General features: G+C 33.6%; 1 protein-coding gene across 1 annotated transcript; it reads right to left on the reverse strand.

The window, feature by feature from the left end:
- Window positions 1–10,685: 10,685 nt before the first annotated feature.
- On the reverse strand, window positions 10,686–11,536 carry LOC127135298 (expansin-like B1). Its single transcript, XM_051062043.1, has 2 exons — window positions 11,436–11,536; window positions 10,686–11,343 (listed from the first exon to the last, which is right to left on the reverse strand). Exon 2 carries the CDS (start codon window positions 11,251–11,253, stop codon window positions 10,831–10,833), a length of 423 nt encoding a protein of 140 aa, XP_050918000.1. The 5' UTR covers window positions 11,254–11,343; window positions 11,436–11,536; the 3' UTR covers window positions 10,686–10,830.
- Between the last annotated feature and the right edge of the window lie 9,011 nt (window positions 11,537–20,547).

A 20,547-nucleotide genomic window follows, 5' to 3' on the forward strand; every position in this document is an offset into this window, starting at 1 on the left:
AATAAGTGCATCTTTGTCCTTAGACTCCAACTGCAACTCTTCATGATTTTTTCTCAAAGCACGAAAACCCTCTTCCCACATATCCTTCTCTTGCTTCATCTTGGCGAGTGTGTCTTCCAACTCCTCTACATCTTGGTTAGGGAGAGTTAATAGCTCAACCACAACCATATACATAGGTCTTTCACAAGGATAAGGCATCTTCAACTCCAAAGCTCTCTTCTTCACCCAAAGAGTGTAAGCTTCCAAAGCTACATAATTGCACGGACCAAGCTCGGATCTTCCTTTCCTATGCACATTATGCCAAGCATGCACAATCTTCTGCTTCAAATGTTGGGGATCTTTACCCTCTTAATAGAAAAGACCTTCTAATAAAGTGTTATTAGGTTTGTCTCTCAAGGGGAACCCAAGTTGACAACGATCCAAAGCAGGGTTGTAGTTAATTCCTCCTTGTGTACCAATGAGAGGCACATTAGAGAATTCATCACAACAATCAATAATCTCCAAACTGCTCAAAGAAGGATCATACCAAACTATATCATCATTAGTGAGAGACATAAGTCTTTGAAACCATCATAGACATTGTTTGTTCTCCACAAAAGCAGGTGGCTGAGGCAAGTGCAAAATAAACCACTTGTACAGAAGAGGAATGCAATAGGCAATAGTTCCTCCACCCTTAGAATTCCTTAGATGCAAATAGAAATACATATCACCCAACAAAGTAGGCACAGGATTCTCAATCAAGAAAAGTCTAATGGCGTTAACATCAACAAAACCGTCAATGTTAGGGAACAAAGCTAATCCAGAAATGAGCAACACAAAGATAGCTTCAAAAGCGTCCACACTACCGGCTTGAGCAAAAGCAGTAGCTTCCTTGATGAGGAAATCAGATGGCAACCCAAAGAATCCTCCTTTCTTCACCCAATGAGCCTCTATCTCATACTTCTTCAAGTGAAGAGCTTCAGCAATAAGATGAGATCTGGGAACCTCTTCCAATCCACTAAAGGGTACCTTGCTAGAAACAGGTATTCCCAAGAGGTGGGCATACTCCTCCAACATAGGCACAAGCTGATAATCAGAAAAAGTGAAGCAACGGTAGAGAGGATCATAGAACTGCATTATTACACTCAAAAGTCCTTCAACCACATCAGCAGACAAGATAGACAAAAGCTTCCCATGGTGTTGTTTGAAGTCCAAGGGATCTAATACAAAAGATGTTAGCTTCCTTAACTTTTTCAAGTCGTGACATCTGAAACTGTACTTCTTAGTGTTCCTTCGTCCACAATCCATGGTCTGAATTTTTTTTGCAAATAATACCTCAGTTCCTTGAAATTTTTGTGTGATGAATGTTATGATGCGCATGAATGCATGAATGCAACAATCACAAATAAGGGATCACACACAAGGCAGGCAAACAAAGGTCAAGGGATGAATCAAGTCATTGTCAAGACCAATCATCCATTTTGGTGGATTATGTTTTACACCTTATCGACACCCAAGTTCCATTGATATTGACCAGACTTGATTGGATCAACCAAGAATCAAGGGTTTGTTGTAAGTCACGAGCATGGAGTCTGGGTAAGAACCATCCCAAAGGAGTGAACTAAGGATAAAAACATGTAGGTCGTGTTCTAAAAAGTTCCCAAAGTCTTAATTCCATCTATCGGATATTACAGATTAAGATGACTAACTCATCGACCCATAATATTCTCAAGAGAAACTTGTCTGAGTGTAGTATCACGTAACAACTTTTATCAAGTCTACACTTGAACAGTCTCCGCACTACGTCCTAAATAGGCAAATAGGGGGTAAATGTTCTACGGTCCTCAGCTTCTTGGACCCAAATTAGAGATAGTAATGCCTAACCACAAATACTTGTATGACATTTCCAAATCCAAAAGAGTCTCCACTGAGCAGATAGGTCTCAAGCCAACTTGTTAAGGACTACTCCACACAAGTTGAACATGACTATACCATCCTCATATCTTAATTGCACTCAAGTTCCGGTTAGAACTTATCTCACCACTCAGAGATCACCAAGCACAACAAGCAGATTATATCATACAAACAAATATACAAACATCACATATATACAATTATATACACACACAAAAGTAGGCTAAACCCACTGGAGACTACTCCCCAGCAGAGTCGCCACTTAATTTATATAGCGGTAAATTCATGATCATCAAGCTATGGATAAGCTAGACATCAAATAACAAGAGTCGCCACCGCGCTTTTATTGTTTCCAAGGGAAAAGGGGAAAGTACGAACAAAAACCAAAAGTAAGAAGTTTTCAAATCAAAACTAATAAAATGTCAGAGATTACAGGTAAGGGGGTTGGTTACATAAAGGGAAGGTGTTAGCACCCAAAGTGTCATAGGTACTCCTAGGGAGCCTTTTTTTGTATGCATATGTGTTTTGTCCAAAAATGATGTTTACAAACAAATAGAGTGAGGGGATGAGAAAAGAATTCATTAATTATATTTTTGTGTTTGACAAGACCTTCGGACTTGTGCCTACGTACCAACATAAAAATGAGGGATCAAAACCTCGTAGTTCGTGATACAAATTTCAAAGTGGATGCATTGCTTTTAACAAAATTTAAGTTTGAAAGGCACAAAGGCCTAAGAATGGTTTGAATGAGTTAGTTCTTTTTGGCTTTTTGAAAGTTTAAGTCAAGTATAATTAAGTTCACTTAGAAGTTTGATTAAGAAAAGCAGTTTGAAAATGCAATGGCATAAGGCCAAAGTTTCTAGTTTGCAAAGTGGTCAAAATTTAGAAAGATAACAAGTTCAAGCAAAGAAGTTTTTAAAAGGAGGGAGAGATTTTGAAATTAAAGAGATGGGGAGGAGATGAAGAGACTAATCCTATGCACAAAATTAAAAGTTAAGAGTTGAAAAGATCTGACCGGTGGGTAGCAATCCAATAGGCAAAAAGGCCATATAGAAGCCCCAAATTCCCTTGGATATTAGAATCAAGTAACAAACAATGCATACAATATTAACTTGAAGAGCAATGCATCAAATAAAGATAGCCACATCCAAGCTTTAGCCACTCCATGATCTTATTCAAGTTTGCCCATGTAGCAGATGAATTCCACAAGTCACAAATTCAAAAAGACAGCTTCACAATGATCATGTTGCAGATGAACTCATAGGGATCTTCAAAGATGTATATGATAAAGTTTCAAATTGCAAGCACTTGGTTTCTCAAAAGTTGGCATTGGCCAAGTCCTTTAGCATAGGAAGGTTGCCTAAATTCTAAGTCCAATTAGTCCAAGATCAAGTCAACAGTCCACACAAAAGTTTTTTAGGGTTTTTGTTCTTATTATATACATTAATGGTCAAAGACCATACAAACAAACAAAAATATACACAAACAAGGTATATCACACACTATGGTCTGAATGGACAAAGTGAAAATTGCATTAACATAAACAATTAGAATGGTATGAATAATGGCAAATGAATAAAGCTTAAAAATTAAAGTGCATTAAAATAAAGGACTTGAAATTAAATGTTAGTTGTTAATGAGTTAGAAGCTAGTATTGTTTTGCTTTTGCTTTTTATTTTAAGTCATTCTTTGGAGAACACTCAACCCACTTATCACAAGCATGGATCCTTGAACCAAGACATCTTCCAAAGGAAGGAAAAAACGCCAAGTTTCCACATAATACCATGAAAGAGGGGAGACTTACAATCTCACTAACTAGAATGCTATGCCTTTTTGTGTCACAAATTTAGCGTCATGTTAAGCAATCGTAATTAGACTTATGTAGAAGTCACAACTATTTGAGGTCGGGAAATAGAATTTTGGTGTTAATGCATGTTAGAGACATAGTATAATGAACTATGCTCATGAAACATACCACGCACAAAAATAATATGCAAAAGAGGTGGCCTAATCTCATTCATACTTATGTTGATTTTACAATCAACTAGCCTTAGGACTTAGAGATATCATAGGCCAAATGAGATGAATGCATAAAGAATGGGGATGAGATGAAGAGGAAGAGGAATGGATCAAAACTCAAATTGGTCAAAGGAGGACTTTTACCAAATTAATATCATCCATTCATTTTGGGAGATGGAATGTACATTCCATCAATCCCCTAAATCCAATGATATTAACTTGACAAAGTCAAATCAACCTTGACCAAGGCCCAACAACAAGAGTCAAACTTATACAAGTCATCACAATAGGTCAACATAATTAATTGGCATTTATTCAAATTAAAAATACTAAAATAATACATTTAAATTAAATATGGTTTGTCAAATTCCTAAAACCTCATCAAAACACCAAAGAAATGGCCATGAGATTTATCATAGGTCAAACAAGGTCAAAGGACCTTGGAGAAAAAATTTCAAAAATTTTAAAGACTTAAAAGTATTTTTAAACAATTAAAAACAATAAAAAAATCAATTAAATCATGAAAAATATTAATAATGATCCAAAAAATAATTTTAATTCAAAATATGAAAGAGGAAATTATTTGAATTTTTTTTGTGAAACTCTCATATTTTTTAGATCAATATTAAAATTAACATGAATTAATGAAAATAAAAGGAATAAAAGAAAAATTAGAAAATATCAAAAAACGTGGACCACTTGATCTGCCTCATTAATTGAGGTGGCAGGTCAAGTGGTGAGAAGCGCGCGTTCCATGGTGCACTGCAATTAACGCGGTATAGGCTTGGTATTTAAAAGCAACGCGCGAGATTAAAATATTTCACACTCATCTAATGGCTGTGAACACTTCCAGCTCATCGCCGGAGCCAAAGGCCGATCATCTTCTCCGATGACCCTGGCCAGACTGGTTCAGTCATCACCACATCATAAATGACAAAAGAGGACATGATCTGAAAGATAAAATGGTGTATATCACGAATATCACCTTAATTTTAACTAACTCCACATATATAGAAAGATATGAGGAGTTGAATTTTAAGGTGTGTCAATTGAGTTGCTTCGATTTGACCTCTAAGCAACTCAATCTTCTTGCCTACATTGGTAGGACTTCAGACAGCCAGAGATCCAAGAGAATTAATGAGAATTGAGTGAGAATCAAAGAGATGAAGTTTTTTGATAATTACCTTCAATGTTTTGTAGAACTTGATGTTGCTTGCTTCAAACACGATCTGATCACACTTGAGAAGCTTATAGGAAGTGATTAGTAAGGGTGCAAGGCTTTGGATCCAGGAGTTTTTGAATCTCTAACAGTTGAGATTTAAACTCAATTTTCAAATTGAAAATTCTCAGGTTTTCCTTTAGAATGAGAGGGTTTGAATTGGGGGGTAAAGCTGGCGCACAAGGTGTGTTTGAATTGAGCACAGAGGTCATGTATTTATAGCATGAGGGAGTGATATTTGCACACTTGAAACTTTGTCCAAATTTAGCAATGTGAATGGTACGAATGCATGGGCATGTACATGCCTATGAGGCAATGCATTAAGGTCCAAAATCAATCATGTTGAAGTCTGAATGAAGCTTGATTGGCAAGGCAATGTGAAATGAAGTTTGTACATTTGATTTCCTTTGATGCAGCTCTGTTAAAGCCATGTGCAACCCTAGCAAACCTTATCCAAAATGCATGAGCTTGTATTCTTTGGAAAGCTTGGATCAAGAGGAACAAGTTTGATGTTGAATAATTGTTCATTTGGATCTTGGATCATGGTGAATTTTGAGGTGGAAGTTTGGAAATTTCAACATGTTGAAAAAATTTCTAAGTGTCAAGCCATATATCTCAATATTCCACCTTACTTAACTTTTTATGTGAGCTTCAAATGAGAAACGTGTCTTCATAAAAGTTGTAGCTATTTCAAATACCTTCAAAGTGGTCACCAATTTCATGTAATTTGGATTTATAATGATAGAGTTATTCATTTTTCAAGTTTGGAAAAATCACTTGTTCAATGGTATAGGTCAAAAATGACCTATAATGTATCCTCATATCACATGCTCATAAAAGTTGAATTTGCTTCGACTCCAAACATAAAAGTTGAAATAGACATCTTGAATTTGATTGTGCAACTTGGAAATATTTCATCTCATAAAAATTGAGCAAGTTATGGCCTTGGGAAGTTGACTTTCAAATTAGGGTTTAGACAAAATGACCTATAATGTTTCAACATAGAAAATGATTTTCCAAGAAAAACTAGCTCTAGGTCCCAACATGAAAGTTGTTTGAAATGTAATTTAGAGTAACTTTTCTATTGGAATAATTTTCATATGGTGAAAATTGTAGGAGATAGGGTCTAGGGAGACCCAGTTTTGATTAGATGAATTCATTTAGCCAATCACCATCAACCAACTTGCTAACCTTCAACTCTCTTGACTTTATAGGCTCATGGTAGATCATATATGCATAAGATGATGAATTTTGAAGTTTCCATTGAGAAATTTTATCAATTTGTGAGGTAGCTTGTTGGAGAAGTTACTCAAGATACCTAGTCAAACCAGGGTTTCCAAGGAAAATCACCCTCAAACTCTTGAAGAAAACTTGATCAATATGGCATGTAGAGATCAATGGAACTCATATATGATGCTCATAACCATTCTTGGATCAATTCATGGTTGTGCTCTTTGTCATGAGGGTCTCAAACCCTATATATGAACTTGATAGATCAATGGTGATCGTGCCCTACCTACAAAAGAGTTAGGTAACTACAAAGACATATTTTTGGTATTTTGGTTAGTAAAATGATAAAATACAAGTATGATACAATCACATGGTGCTTGGTGATCTCTCCAAAAATAAACCTAATGAAAGAGGGGTAAGGAGAATGCCAAGGTGTGATCCCAATGCATATACATATGATGAAATTGCATGAGGGATTTTAGGGTCAAAATTGGGGTCTTACAGTAGTCTTGTTGCTTAAAATATCCTCTTCTTCAAGATATATTGATAAAAGGATTAAAGACCTTGATGTATCTGATGTTGAGTGTATCAAGATTCTGAATACACCAGAATCAATGACAGAGAAGTCAAAGGTTTTGATTGGAACATAACCTAAAACTTCAAAGTCAATAGTTTCTAAATAAGTCAAACATTATGATCCTTAGGTCAAAAGGTGAAAGGAATTCAGAATATAAGACCTCCAAGTCAAAGGTTGCAAGGAAACCTAAACCAAAGACATTTGGATCCAATTTTCTATAATAAAAAATATTAGAAACTAAGGTAAAAGGTAAAGTTATTGTTCTGGATCCTGGATGATGAACATTTACAACTTACAACAAGAGGAAAGCATATGTTCCAGATCCTAACTCAAGAGAGAAGAAGGAAAAGAAGGTTATTGGCTCCAGTCTTCTGAATTTGAAGCCCCTGTTGAACATGAATTTGCTTCAACAATAGATAATCTTAAAGACTGGTTCTTTTTTAAAAGAATCTGCAAAGGATATTCAGAATCTGCACAAAGGTATTTCAACCATCTTCTTTCCTTAAACAGCTTCCATGCATGATAGGTTATTTGTAATTGGTCTATGTATATGATATATTTGTGCATAACAAGTTTGGACAACTTATTCATGTGAGGATTTTAAAACCTGTGAAAAGAATATTTATACCATTTGGATAAATATTATGGCTATTTGATTATATCTTTATTTCGTATCTCTATTCAGAACCAAGCATTGATTAGTTTAAACTTGATCGAAAAAGGGGCAATCTTTTAAGTCATTTATTTGATGATACCCCTAGCTATTTAAAGGCTTAAAATTTTCTTAAAATGTGGTTCTGATCTTTTAAAAGCTTGTTTCAGAATAAAAAGTATCCAAAATTGATGCTGATCAGAAGTAGCCTCATCAAAAACTGGAACAGTCTCTGATGACGTGTGGCTTCTGAAAATTATCAGACTCTGAGACTCAACAAAGGAATAAGAAATATCAAATAGCTCTTAATTGAAAAATATTTTTGACATTTGTATCACTTACAAATTCACGGGTTTGAAAATTTATAATGCATGCTCTACTGTTGTACATGCAGAATCTATGGGGTAATTATGTGTGTCTCCTTAAATCATTTGCTTAAGATCTTCAATTTTTGTCTTTTCCAAATATTTTATTTTATCCTTTGGTTTTTATCTCTTAGATCTTATTGGCGTTTTTCTATTTAAATTATCCTTTTTCTTCTCATTTTGTATCTCATCTCAAAAAACTCATATGTGTGTGTTTTTCAAAATCTTCCTCCTGAATCTTTTGTCTCAACCTGAGATGACTTCTAGATCTAACCTTTGCCTGAGAAACCAATTGGTTGTCATCAATGAAAGGGTTGTCAACCTTGAAGATATGAGTGCCTCAGGAAATGATCTTCAAACTTGTGTTTCTAAACAAGGTTGGGATGGCTACTCCAAAAGTATCTTTGGTCATACATGCTCAAGTTTGATCAAAGAATTTTGGATTAAAGCTTCTGATGATAAGTTTGCCATCCTTTCTGGAGATTCTGATGTACATTTCATCATCACCTCAGCCACTTTTGCTTACGCAATTGACTGTGAAGTTGATGGATTTATCCCAGATGCTCATGTTTCAAAATAAATTCAGTGTATTATTAAGGATATATCTGATCTATCGAAGATATATAATATTTTTTCTCAAAAAAGGGTAGTTTGGAATCATATTTTGATGTCAAACCACTTGAGAACTTAGATTTAATGGAATTCGATGAAATAGATATCCTCCTGTTTCTTCTCAACATAGATATTGAAGATTTATCCTCTTCATGTTTTAAATGTGAATTAAATTTCATTCATTATCTAGGAAAGGAGTCGATAGGTGACATCGAGATAATGCAAATTCTTCTAACGTCCATCTTCAGGATATGCCTTCTGTTTCACTTCGGCAGGTAGCGTGTCCTTAAGTTTCTCCTTTGTGCATTTCTTTTCTTTTTGCTTATATTTTTTAGGTGTAATGTTTATGATATTATTCTTGATTTTGGTTCGTATGACTTGTAAAGCAGCTTCAATCAATGAATATATTGAAAGTCATTATGTCAAAAGAATTTGTTTGTGTAGTCTTCTCCTTTTTGTTTTGACTCTGATACTTCTTTATCAGTTTTTTCTTTAAGAAATGATTATGAATAAATAATGATATTCTAAAGAAATTGGTGAAAAATTCATTGGTCTAATAGATTGATTACAATACTTAATTATAAGATATTTTTAATCATCTTTAAAACCCCAAGCTTGATGAAAGTTAATTCATCTCAGAATCCAGTCATCTTCAGCATTTGAATCAAAATACACTATTTTGGCAGAACTTCTCCTCTGCTAGGTTTTCTCTTCTTTTTTATGGTAATTTTTGGCTTCAAAATTTAAAGAAGATTATTGGAAGACTTCGCCTCAGAGGATTTGTTCTTTTGTTCATGTGTCTTCTTAGAGTTCTTTTCCTCTTGTACCTGGGTTGCTTCTGAGATATATGAGGTAGAAGATTTTTCTACTGATAACTTCATGTTGAGTTAGATTAAGTAAGATGTCTAATATGGTTTGAGTTATAAATTAAAATGATTCTTTGCTTTTATAATAGAAGTATGGGAGATTAATCATCCTTGCATGGTTTAAGTTTCTGATCTTTAAAATTCTCAAAGTCAATCTCTAATTAAACAATGTCATACTAGAACATAATTACTTCTTGGAAACTGAAACGATAGTGGTTTACCATAAGAAATAAAGAATTTCTCTGATTAACTATTTTTTATTCAGATTCTTGAAAATGCTTTAAATTTTATTTTAAATTGTCTTTTTCTTTTGAAAAAAAAATTATTGTTTCAAATTTTTCAGGATTTTAAACTCTTTCAAAATTATGTGCATTTAAATTGTTTTAAATTTCTTTCTTTTTTCTCAATTTTATTGTTTTTCTCTTCTTTTTTTTAAAATCTTTTTGATAATGACAAAGGGGGAGAAAATACATGGAGTATTTAAGAAGAGATTGAAGCATCAAAACTTGCTTCTGTCAAAGTAACTTTTGAGTTATAAGCTCTAAGTTATTTATATATTTTTGAGTTATTTATCTTACCGGGCTTAAATGATAAATTTAATTAATAAAGACAGGACTTAGAAAAAACTTACAAACTTTACCTTAATGAACTGTCAGGTTAAGGGGGAGCTTGCAAACCTCAAACCTAAAGTCATTTTGTTGATTAAAATTATAAGATTCAATTAACATAGATAAGGAGTTAAGGGGAACTTACAAATCTCGTTTTAATGAACTATCAGACTTAGGGAGCTTACAAATCTCACCTTAATGGACTGTCTAATTTATGGGGAGCTTACAAACCTCGGACTCTAATGTTAGACTGTGTTAATTAAATCATCGATCATTATTCTTAAATAATTTGTTTGTCATCGTCAAAAGGAGGGAGATTGTTAGAAGAAGATAAGTGAATATTCCCTTATTGAAAAAGTGGCAATCCTAGTTAGAGTGACAAGAGTAAACAAAAATTGAAATTTTTGAAATATCTAAGAGGAATGGAAAATATTTCTAAATACTTTAGAGAGATTGATAAACATTTTGGTAGAAAATAGAGTATGTTTTTATGAATTTGGAAGACGAATTTCTTATAACAATTTTTGAAAATATAATGAATAAGAGAATTATTATCCACTCTAAAGTAGTATCGAATTAAGTAAAACAAATTATGAAGAAAAGGTAGTAAAATTTATTTTATTCAAATTCCATGTAGTATCAGATGAAAAGTACATAAATTCTTATTTAGAAATTAAGACAAAAGAGCATCAGTCTCAACCACAGTGAGAGAGACATTAATCAGAAACTAATTAGACACTAGTCCAATATATATTTATTATGTTCCTGAAGTCTTTCTAATTTCTAATTCTAATTAAGCTGAACCATGGTGTCATATGCAACTCCAGCTTTCCAATCACTAGGAATAGCATTCTTCGACTGCACCCAATAAACACCTCCATTTCCACTCACTTGAAACCTCAAGTATATTTCACCACTCGGAGGATTAGCCGAGTCAAACACTACTCCATAGGCTCTCCTCATTGGCATCCATTCTTGGCAATCTTCCTGCCACATCTCAACAGCATTAACATCAAACATTCCGTCTACGTATAGAACCACAACAGCAAAGTAATCAGGGTTTTTGCTTTGTTCATGAACTTGAGTCACTATGTTATAGCCATTGTACATGCATGGAACTCTTTTGTATTCAATATCTACTACACCGAATTTGAAAAGCTCAGCAGATGCGTCTTCGTTGCGTCCTAATCTTGAGTAGCCGCGTGGACTCATTATGAAGTCTGTTCTATCTCCTTCACCGTAGTCTGTTACCACAACGTTTGCTCCATTTTCATCGCAGTATTGAGGTATTTTACACCTCACCTGATTATAAATCGATCAAACATCACCAATATTAGTGGAAATGAATAGTTTTTGTTATGTAAAGTAAATACTAAAATATTTTGGTTTTCTACCTGATAGCATGCACCACAGCCAGAACCATTCTTCCATAGCTTAGACACACCTGCGACACTGCCATCATTCACTGTCCTTCCGTATTCTCCAAAGCCACAAGCTCCCCCTAAAATATATATGAACGAATCATGTTATGTTTGTTGCATGTATATATTTAAGATAGAAAGAAGTAAAGAAAGTAGCAAGATTGTGATATATACTTGGAGTCCCGTAGCAATCTGGACTACCGTAATATGTTGCTCTGGAGTCAGTAAAAGAGTCTTGTGAGAGACAAAGCTGAGGTAAGAGAAGTATGACACAAACAAGGCCAAGTTGGTGGGTAAAAGAGAGTTCCATGTTCAAATGAGAAATACTCGGAGAATAGTTATTAAGAGTACACAAAGCTTTATGAGATGGGAAGCTAAGAAATGAGACGGGATGGGGTAATATTTATAGTAGACACAAGCCATAGTTGGTAGGACAGGTGGTAGTCTAACTTTTCTTCCCCACTTAGGGACTATATGATATGCAAAATGAATGAGATGATAATGATAAGTACACGTAGAGCTTCAATCACAAAAATCTAAGTTGAAATAGGGTTAACGCGTGTCTATGAACACTTTTTAAAGATTTAAAAGAGTAAATATTTTTAAAAGTACGTGTAATTAATACATTAAAAAATTAAAATTTTAAAAAATATTTTTTCAAATATATATATATATATATATATATATATATATATATATATATATATATATATATATATATATATATATATATATATATATATATTGAATTTTTAAAATATACTATTATATTTTTTTAAAATTTATGAGTTTTTATCAAAATTTTCAAATATATTATTGTATTTTTCAGAAAAAAATTATGAATTTTTATCAGAAAAATTCGATAAGTTTTTTCACCCATTGGATTTTTAAAAAAATTGGTAAAAATGCATAAATACACTTCAATTATACTTTTTATGTGCTCTTTTTTGTTTAAATTTTTATGTGCTATATTAAATTTGAGCGGTGATAGAATAAATCACGTGAAGATGTTAACGTCTCTTAGATTTTTAAGATTTAACGAATTGATGCTACAAAAACTCTCCGGACTCTACAATAAGTATGTTTAGGATGATTTTTATATTATATTTTAAATTTTTAAATTAATTTTTATTTATGTTTTAAAAACTACAAAAATCAAAACTAATTTAAATTTTGAATAATAAAATTTTTATAAAGTAAAATGAGTTTTAAATGTAAACATAAAAATAAATACTTATTATGGATATATTTGTATCAAAACAATTCATAAAGTTTGCAAAATATTACAATATAATATCTTTATTTCAATACATAATTGTAAAAAAATAATAGTTATCGATAGACGTCTATTAAAGTGGTAAATGTTAGTGGTTAGAGTATTAGTCGGTAGTAGTTAGAATGATAGTCAGTAGTGGTGGTTTTTAGTAGGGGTGGCAAAACGGATCCGGCCCGCTAGGCATGCCCGTTTAGCCCGCACTTTATTACAGGGCGAGCCAAGGATTTGGGCCCTAACCCTCTAATTTGTCCGTCTCGCCCCGCCCTATTTTTTTCGCGGGCTTTTGCAGGCACGTGCATTTACATATTTTTTTTCATTTTTAGGCTTAAGAGTGCAGTGCCCGCGGGCTTTTCCTGCCCCGCCCTCACTTTTTTGCGGGGCGGACCTAAAACTTAGGCCCACATCCTCAACTATGACCGCCCCTCCCCGCCCCGTTTTTTTGCGGGCTTTTGCGGGGCGGGCATTCCTGTTTGCCACCCCTAATTTTTAGTGATCGAAATAGTTATTGAAGTAGTAGCCAGTGGTGTTGACTTATGGTAGTATAATCATAATGATAGTTAGAGTCATAATTAGTAATCAAATTGGTGATCGATAGCGGATGGAGTAGTGAGCGATTGTGGTTAGAGTGGTGGTTCATAGAGATTTAAGCTATGATTGATGATTGTCAGAGTGGTGATTGATGGTGGTTAAATATGATTATACTTGAATGAAGTGGTGATCGACAATAGTTTGAGTAGTGATAATTAGAGTGATAGTGGACAATGGACAAAGTAGTTGTCAAAATGATAATTGATGATGGCTAGATCGGAGATTATATATGGATAAAGTGATAATCGGTAATGGTTTAAGTGGTGGTTAGTGGTCGAAGTTGTGACCAATGCACAATGGCAGTGATAGTCAACACTAGTCAAAATGGCAGGGTCGACCATGTGCGTGCTTGAGTAAGGAGACCAATAACACAAGACCTCAAATAATCAGGAGCTCGAATTTTATGTTGAGCATTATAGAAATATAATGAAACAGATAATATATAATTTTGTTTTTGAAAAATTAATAGTATTTAGTATGTAGCCTAATGATAAATGTGAGTATTATTATTGTGTGAAAGGTCATTGGTTTGAGTTCTTCTCCAAGACATTTTGTATTTTAAATTTTTTAATAAAAACTATATTGGGCGTATTTGACTTGACATTCATCCCACTTGAACCTGACATTCCCTCTTCATTTTGTATGAATAGACAATACTGCCCTTGCAAAAGCTTTTCACTCATTTTCGAGACTCAGAACTTTCATGTGCGATAGTCTTTGGGGCGATATCGAAAATTTCGTTTCTTCTACCGGAAATTTCAAAATCAATAAGTTTTTTTACTGTAAATTACTAAATTTGCGTGATTTTGAACCGTAAATTTCAAATTTTCCGATACAAAATCACTTGGAAATTCTCAAAAATTAAAGAATTTTTGGTAGTTATAAAAACTTTGTTTTTATCCAGTGATTCCTAAGAGACTGATGCCTAAGAAAGCCTAGACACTAACAGGTTATTCTGGATGTTTCATCTTCTTAATTATGTCATCGAAGGATCTTGAAATCTTAGTGTCATACCCTAATTTTAACCCTAAGATCCCACATACCATTGACATCCTTGCATACAAACAAGGTCACTTCTTGGTCCATCTCCCTCTCATCTTTGGGGTTTTCCCTTTTACAGGGATCATCAAGTACCTCTTTATTAGTGTTTTACCTTTGTGTTTACATGTTCATTACTTATCTAACCACTAATCAAAATAGCAAAAACTATGTCTTGTTTCTTTAAGTTTATTATGCAAGGTAGGGCTTTACCATCAAGAGCATCAAGTATGGCTCCTCAGCTAGGGTTTGTGTTGATTCCTCAAGTCAAAGTATGGTCAACCATTGATTCTCAAGGGGATATCTCTCTCAATACATGATCTCTAAGGTCCTTAAGCACCTTTCAATCTCATCAAGATTAAGGGTATCTCAAAGTTTTATTGCTAACTTCTCAAGAAAAGTCAAAGGTTTGTGTGTTTATTTCCATGCATTCTTCAACAAGTTACCTCAAGCTTTGAGCAATCTAATCAAGATTCATTCAATGGTATCTTATTTTGAGCTCATATGATTATCCATGTACCTTGAAATGCAATAAAAATCCAAGTGCACAAGCTTGTTCCAAGTGGTTTGACCAAAAAGTCAACATTTGAAGTCAAAGTTCAAAGGAACACAACTCCTTCAATTATCAATATTTTTGAATGATTCTTTTTGCATATGACTCTTCTCAATATCTACTATAACTTATTTTTGCATGACAAGAGCCAATTATTCTTGGAGGATCATCAAAAGTTTGAAGTTATTATAGGTCATTTGTGGACTTAGTGAAATTTGACCTATTTTCAAGTGACTTTTTCTCAACTTTCAAGGACTACAATTTCTTCCATTTTCAACATTTGAGTCTGATTCTTTTTGCACAATATCATTTGTGGTGCCCTCTACAAGTTTACTTCAAAGATCAAAGTCCAATTGTGCTTGGAAGGCCATGTAATTCATTGAGACATTACATGTCATTTTCAACCATTGGATACTTAAATTTTTCTAAGTTACATGACCAGTTTTTCATGTCAACTTCAACATGCCATAACTTTGTGCTCAAGCATACAAATGTAATCTTTCTTGGCACGTTATAATCTTTGTTATGATGTCAATACATTGCAAAAAGAATGGGACTAGAAAGCCTCCTGAGCAAGATGCCTCATTGAGTTGAACATGGTGACTTGGAATTTAAGAAATCACCATTGCCCAAAATTTGAACTTCACTAACCTCAATTCCAAGCCAAATTAGCATGTATTTTGGACCTAAACATGTTTAAACAAGTCTCTAGAAGTTAATAGACCCTCGAAACACATTTGGTTGAATTTTGATGGATTACAAGTCACATTTTCTCACATCTTGATCAAATTCGTTTTGCACGAATTAAGATTAATTCCAAACGTATTTGGATCCAAACACATTCCCTATAAATAGAGGAATCTACTGCATTCATTTTCAAGCTTTTGGGAGCCAAGAAACACCTGCTGCAATTTGAAGTTTTCCAGAAAAGTTCAACTATCGTGTTTTGAATTCCAGCTTATTTCAATCCAATTTCTTGATTCCATTAGCATCTTCAGCATCCTCTAAAGCTTTACAACAACTCCCAAGCTCTGAGACCTTATGAAGTGCTCTAACCAGATCGATCTTCATCAACTTCTGATCACCATTTGGACAAGGTAGTTCTGAGCATCATTTGAACTTAAATAAGTTACCACAATGTAGTCCTTCACTCTCTGATGCTTTCCCCTAACTTATATGGTGTTGATTGATTGTGTTCATCATTTAATTTTATTTTTCGTGACTTGCTTGCTTCTGAAACTTCTCTGAAATTCCTCGTGCTCAGTTTAGATAAATGAATTTGGAGCATGAGGTTGAATTCAATATGAGGAGACGATCACATTGGTGGTGGTCTCGTGTTCTGAATTTACCAAATGATGAAACTCCGGTGGAGGACCATCGGAGAAGACGACCAGAGTTTATCTCAGGTCATATGAGTTTGGAGACACGCTGGACAATTGAAATGTTCTTATTGGTTCAATTTAAATGCAATCATGTGTTTCATTTTTGTTAAATCCCATCGTGCACCCTAGCATGAGGGGTGTTGGATCTGCAACGTCAATTAATGAGGTTTGCTCCAATGCTCTGTGTTTTTTCTGATTTTATTTCTTTTTCAGTTTTTATTTTTAATTGCATTTTCTTTTAAAATTCATAGAAAATTCATTTTACATCCAAAAAATCCCAAAATAATTTCTAAAATTCACTTTTATTTTTCTTCATCTGATTTTTATTTTTTTATTTTATTTTATTGATTTTCTATTTTTTATGAAATTTCTCTTTTCTCCTTTATTTTAATTGGTTTAAAAATACTTTTTTGCATTTTAAAATTCTGAAAAATTTATTATATGCTTCTTATTTTATTTTCAACCTTCCATAATTTGGTGTTTTGAGGGACTTTATGGATTTTTAATTTTTTTTCTATTTTAAAATTCATTTTAAAAATCCTTTTGTTGCTTTTTATTTCATTTAATTTTATTTTATATTTGTTTGACCTTTGTGTACTTCTGTTAACCTTGGATCATGATGATTTTGACCATAAGTCTCATCAAACTCAATGGATCTTGGGTGTTGATGAGGTAAAAATCCTAATCTACTAAAATGGATGATTGATTTTAATGATGACTTGATCAAACCTTTGATCCAATTTGGATGTGATCCCTCTTGTCCCCTTCTTCTTCATCTCTTTCTTTTCCCTTGATCAAATGGATGGCTTGTGTCCATCTTGTTCATGATGTATGGATTGGTACTTGATGAACTTTCATCATTTCAAATTTACCTCCTAATTGATCATGGATCATTTAAGGTATTTTGGATTGATGCATAAGTTTGTCCTAAGCACTGTGAAGTATGGATTAAAGTAATGGACCATCCTCTTAGCCTTTGTGTTTGATCATTTATTTTTTTCTTTTTGTGTGGCATGGTTTTAGGAGAATGATTTACGTATCATTTCTCTAGCATGTATTAACATAAACATTATTATTGACCGGCCTCAAATAGTTGTGACTTCTACATAAGTCCAATTACGCTTGCTTAACATAGCACTAAATTTGTCCCGAAAGTAAGTCATTTTCATAAGTGAGATTGTGAGTCTCCTACTCCTCATGGTATTGTATGAAAAGATTTCTCCCTTTTCATTTATGAGAGTTAGTGGCATACTTCTAATATATGATGTAAAGGCCCATGTTTTCATGCTTGTGAGTGAATAGTTCAGTATTCTCCAAAAAATGATAAAACTTTCATTCCCTTATTGGTCACTAACATCATCTACTAACATTTTATTGTATTAACTTTTACTTCAATGCCATTTACCTTATGCTCTTTAATTTTTGTCATTTACTTTATGCTTTATTTTTAGCATCCCATATCATTTTTTTTTGTGATTATATTATTTGTTCTTTGTCCATTTGAAATTTCATTTCCTTGTAAAAGACATTAATAAAGAAAAAACCCTAAAAAAAATTGGTTCTCTTGATTTATGGACTTGAGGTTACTATCCTTAGCATTGTTATGGAGTTATGGACTTAGAGTTAGGACTTTGACCTTTGTTTTGAGAGATTGTGATTTGAGACCTTGTGATTTATCTGGTACCTTTGACTTTGGACTTCTTTTAGAGACTTGGTTGAGTTACTTTGGTTTCATCTTATACATGGATTATTATTTGCTTATTTGGCTTGCTTGAGGCTTAATCCAAATGAGGGAATTCTTGCTTGACTTTGTCATAAAGCTTGTTATCTCTTAGTCAGATCTTTCCTCCCTAACTTTTACTTTATGCTCTAGGATAGTCTCTTTTTCTCCTCTCCTTCTTTAATTTTTAAAATCTTCTCTCTTTTTTCAAAACCTTCTTATTTTTAAACTTGAACCACTTTCTCAATAAACCTTGACTTTTGTCAAGTGATCTTCAAAACATTTTCCTAATAAACGTTAATCCATCTTAAGCATATTCAGACCAATTTCAAAAGAGTCTAAAAAAACGCATAACTCATTCAAATTATTTTGTGCTCTTTGTGCATTTTTTCTTTAAAAACTTTTTTTCTCAAAGTTTAGACATGAGGCATTTCTATAGTTGAGATATAAATCTCATATCCCCCATAGCATTGATGATAAATTATTTCCATCTAAGAGAACTAGTGGCATACTTGTTGATCTTTATCCAAGTTGGAGTTCCTCTCATGGTGATGTAAAGTTACCATACTTGTATGTGGCTATTTGAGTATTCTCCCATATTGACCTCTGTATGTTGGGTCGGTCATGCAAAATGGTGGTTGGATTGGAAATCATTAATGATACTGTTTTACTAGTAATTTTAAAATTAAATAAAAAAACCAACTTAAATGCATTTTAACCTATCAAATTTTAAAATTAATATTCAAAATAAAAATTCACAATCACCTTAACGTGAAGAATTAACTTGTCACTCCTCATTTGTACCTGGCACCTCTCCATAGTTTCAAATTTCCAAAATTGTCCCTTACAAAAAATTGAATGAAATTTCCGTTCAAAGTTTCTGGTAGGCAAAATAAAAAAATTTGGTACAAACTAAATTTTCTGTAGTGTATTGTAAATTTTTGGTATACCATTTTATACTAGAAATTTTCAAACAAACTAAATTACAAATAATACTGGAAATTCTGAATTTACCATTTTATACGAGAAGTTTCAATCAAAATGAAATTTTCAGTAATGTTATAATTTTAAAGTTTTAAATACTTAGGATTTTACCGACAGTTTTGTATGGTCCAGAATAAATACAAAGTTGTATAAATAATGGGGTCAACTGTTGTTTAATAAAAACATCTCAAAAATGTCTCTTCCTCCATTTTTTATCAAGGCGGAAGTGTACCACATCTCTCGCCGCCTTGACGTCTAAGTTGAATGAATTGTTTACTGATACCGAAAACAGAAAGGTGAGAAAGATCAAGTTTCGTGAAGATTGGATTGATACTGACGGAAGGGTGAAATACAACCTTATTGAGTTGAAGACCGATGAAGATGTGAAGGATATGTGGAGATCATTTCGTTATAGGTTAATAAAATGGATGATCGAGTTAGATGCCATGATTTCAAGGTTTGCCGACAACATAATTAAGATGATGAAACGTACAAATTCATCTCGTAGTGTCTAAGTTTTCTTATTTATCACTTTTTTTTTAAGTTATGCAATCCATTGTCAAATGTTAGTTTATGTTGATGTTACATGAATGGAAGATAAAAAAATATTATCTAATAAAAATTTATGATGAAGATGTCTGAGTAATGTTACATGTAATATACAAATAATATACAAAAAAATACATAAAGATAACAATGTCTAAATAGGCCCCCCACGGACTATGTGTGCAACACAAGATAATCCAGTATAAACCTCACCATATGGGCTTACCAAACCCATTAGGTTATCCATAATAATTGTAATCATCTAGAGGCACTGTTAGTCATCAGCGACAGGTGTAGGACGCAACGGAGACACGTCATCGACAGGTACCCCCAACATCAGAAGGCCTAGAATCATTTGTATGCTCAACAGGTGGGATGATAGATGGGTGTGATATAATGAGGTACCACTCTAAATAACTGCGATCACACTCTGAGGCGTCCCGAATCGGAACTGCGCAATCTCTTATAGCATGACCAGGATTGATGATGTTACTCTGAAACCACCTGCCAATGCCCGTATATGGTATATTCAGTATTGTTCGTGGGATGCTCTAAACATAACCATAATGTCGCAGACACCTCTCAGGCAAGTGTCTAGCGACCATGGTCTCCCGCCGCATATAACCTGAATATAAATAAGGGTCATCAAATTCACAGTGGACTTTATGATCAATGTATGGTGTCCAGATGACATCATCCACAGTCAGCGCATCTAGCTTCCTCCTGTACTCAGCAACACCTCCGGGATGTCACTACTTGGCCCTCCATCTCCTTGCCCGTGGGGCCTCCACTAAGGAATGTTGCACCCTCTTATCACAGATGGTGGGGAAATACTTGTATATCTAGCATTGATAACATAACACAGACACAACAAATAATAATTCAGAAATGTTATTCGTAACAATTAAATAATAATAATTTCAAGTATACATGTAACAGACTCAAATAACCAGCAAACTATCTTGTCTCAAATATTGTCCCCACTCAAAGTTTTATAT

The sequence above is a fragment of the Lathyrus oleraceus genome, chromosome 4 (assembly GCF_024323335.1).
Source record: "Lathyrus oleraceus cultivar Zhongwan6 chromosome 4, CAAS_Psat_ZW6_1.0, whole genome shotgun sequence".
Lineage (NCBI taxonomy): Eukaryota > Viridiplantae > Streptophyta > Magnoliopsida > Fabales > Fabaceae > Lathyrus > Lathyrus oleraceus.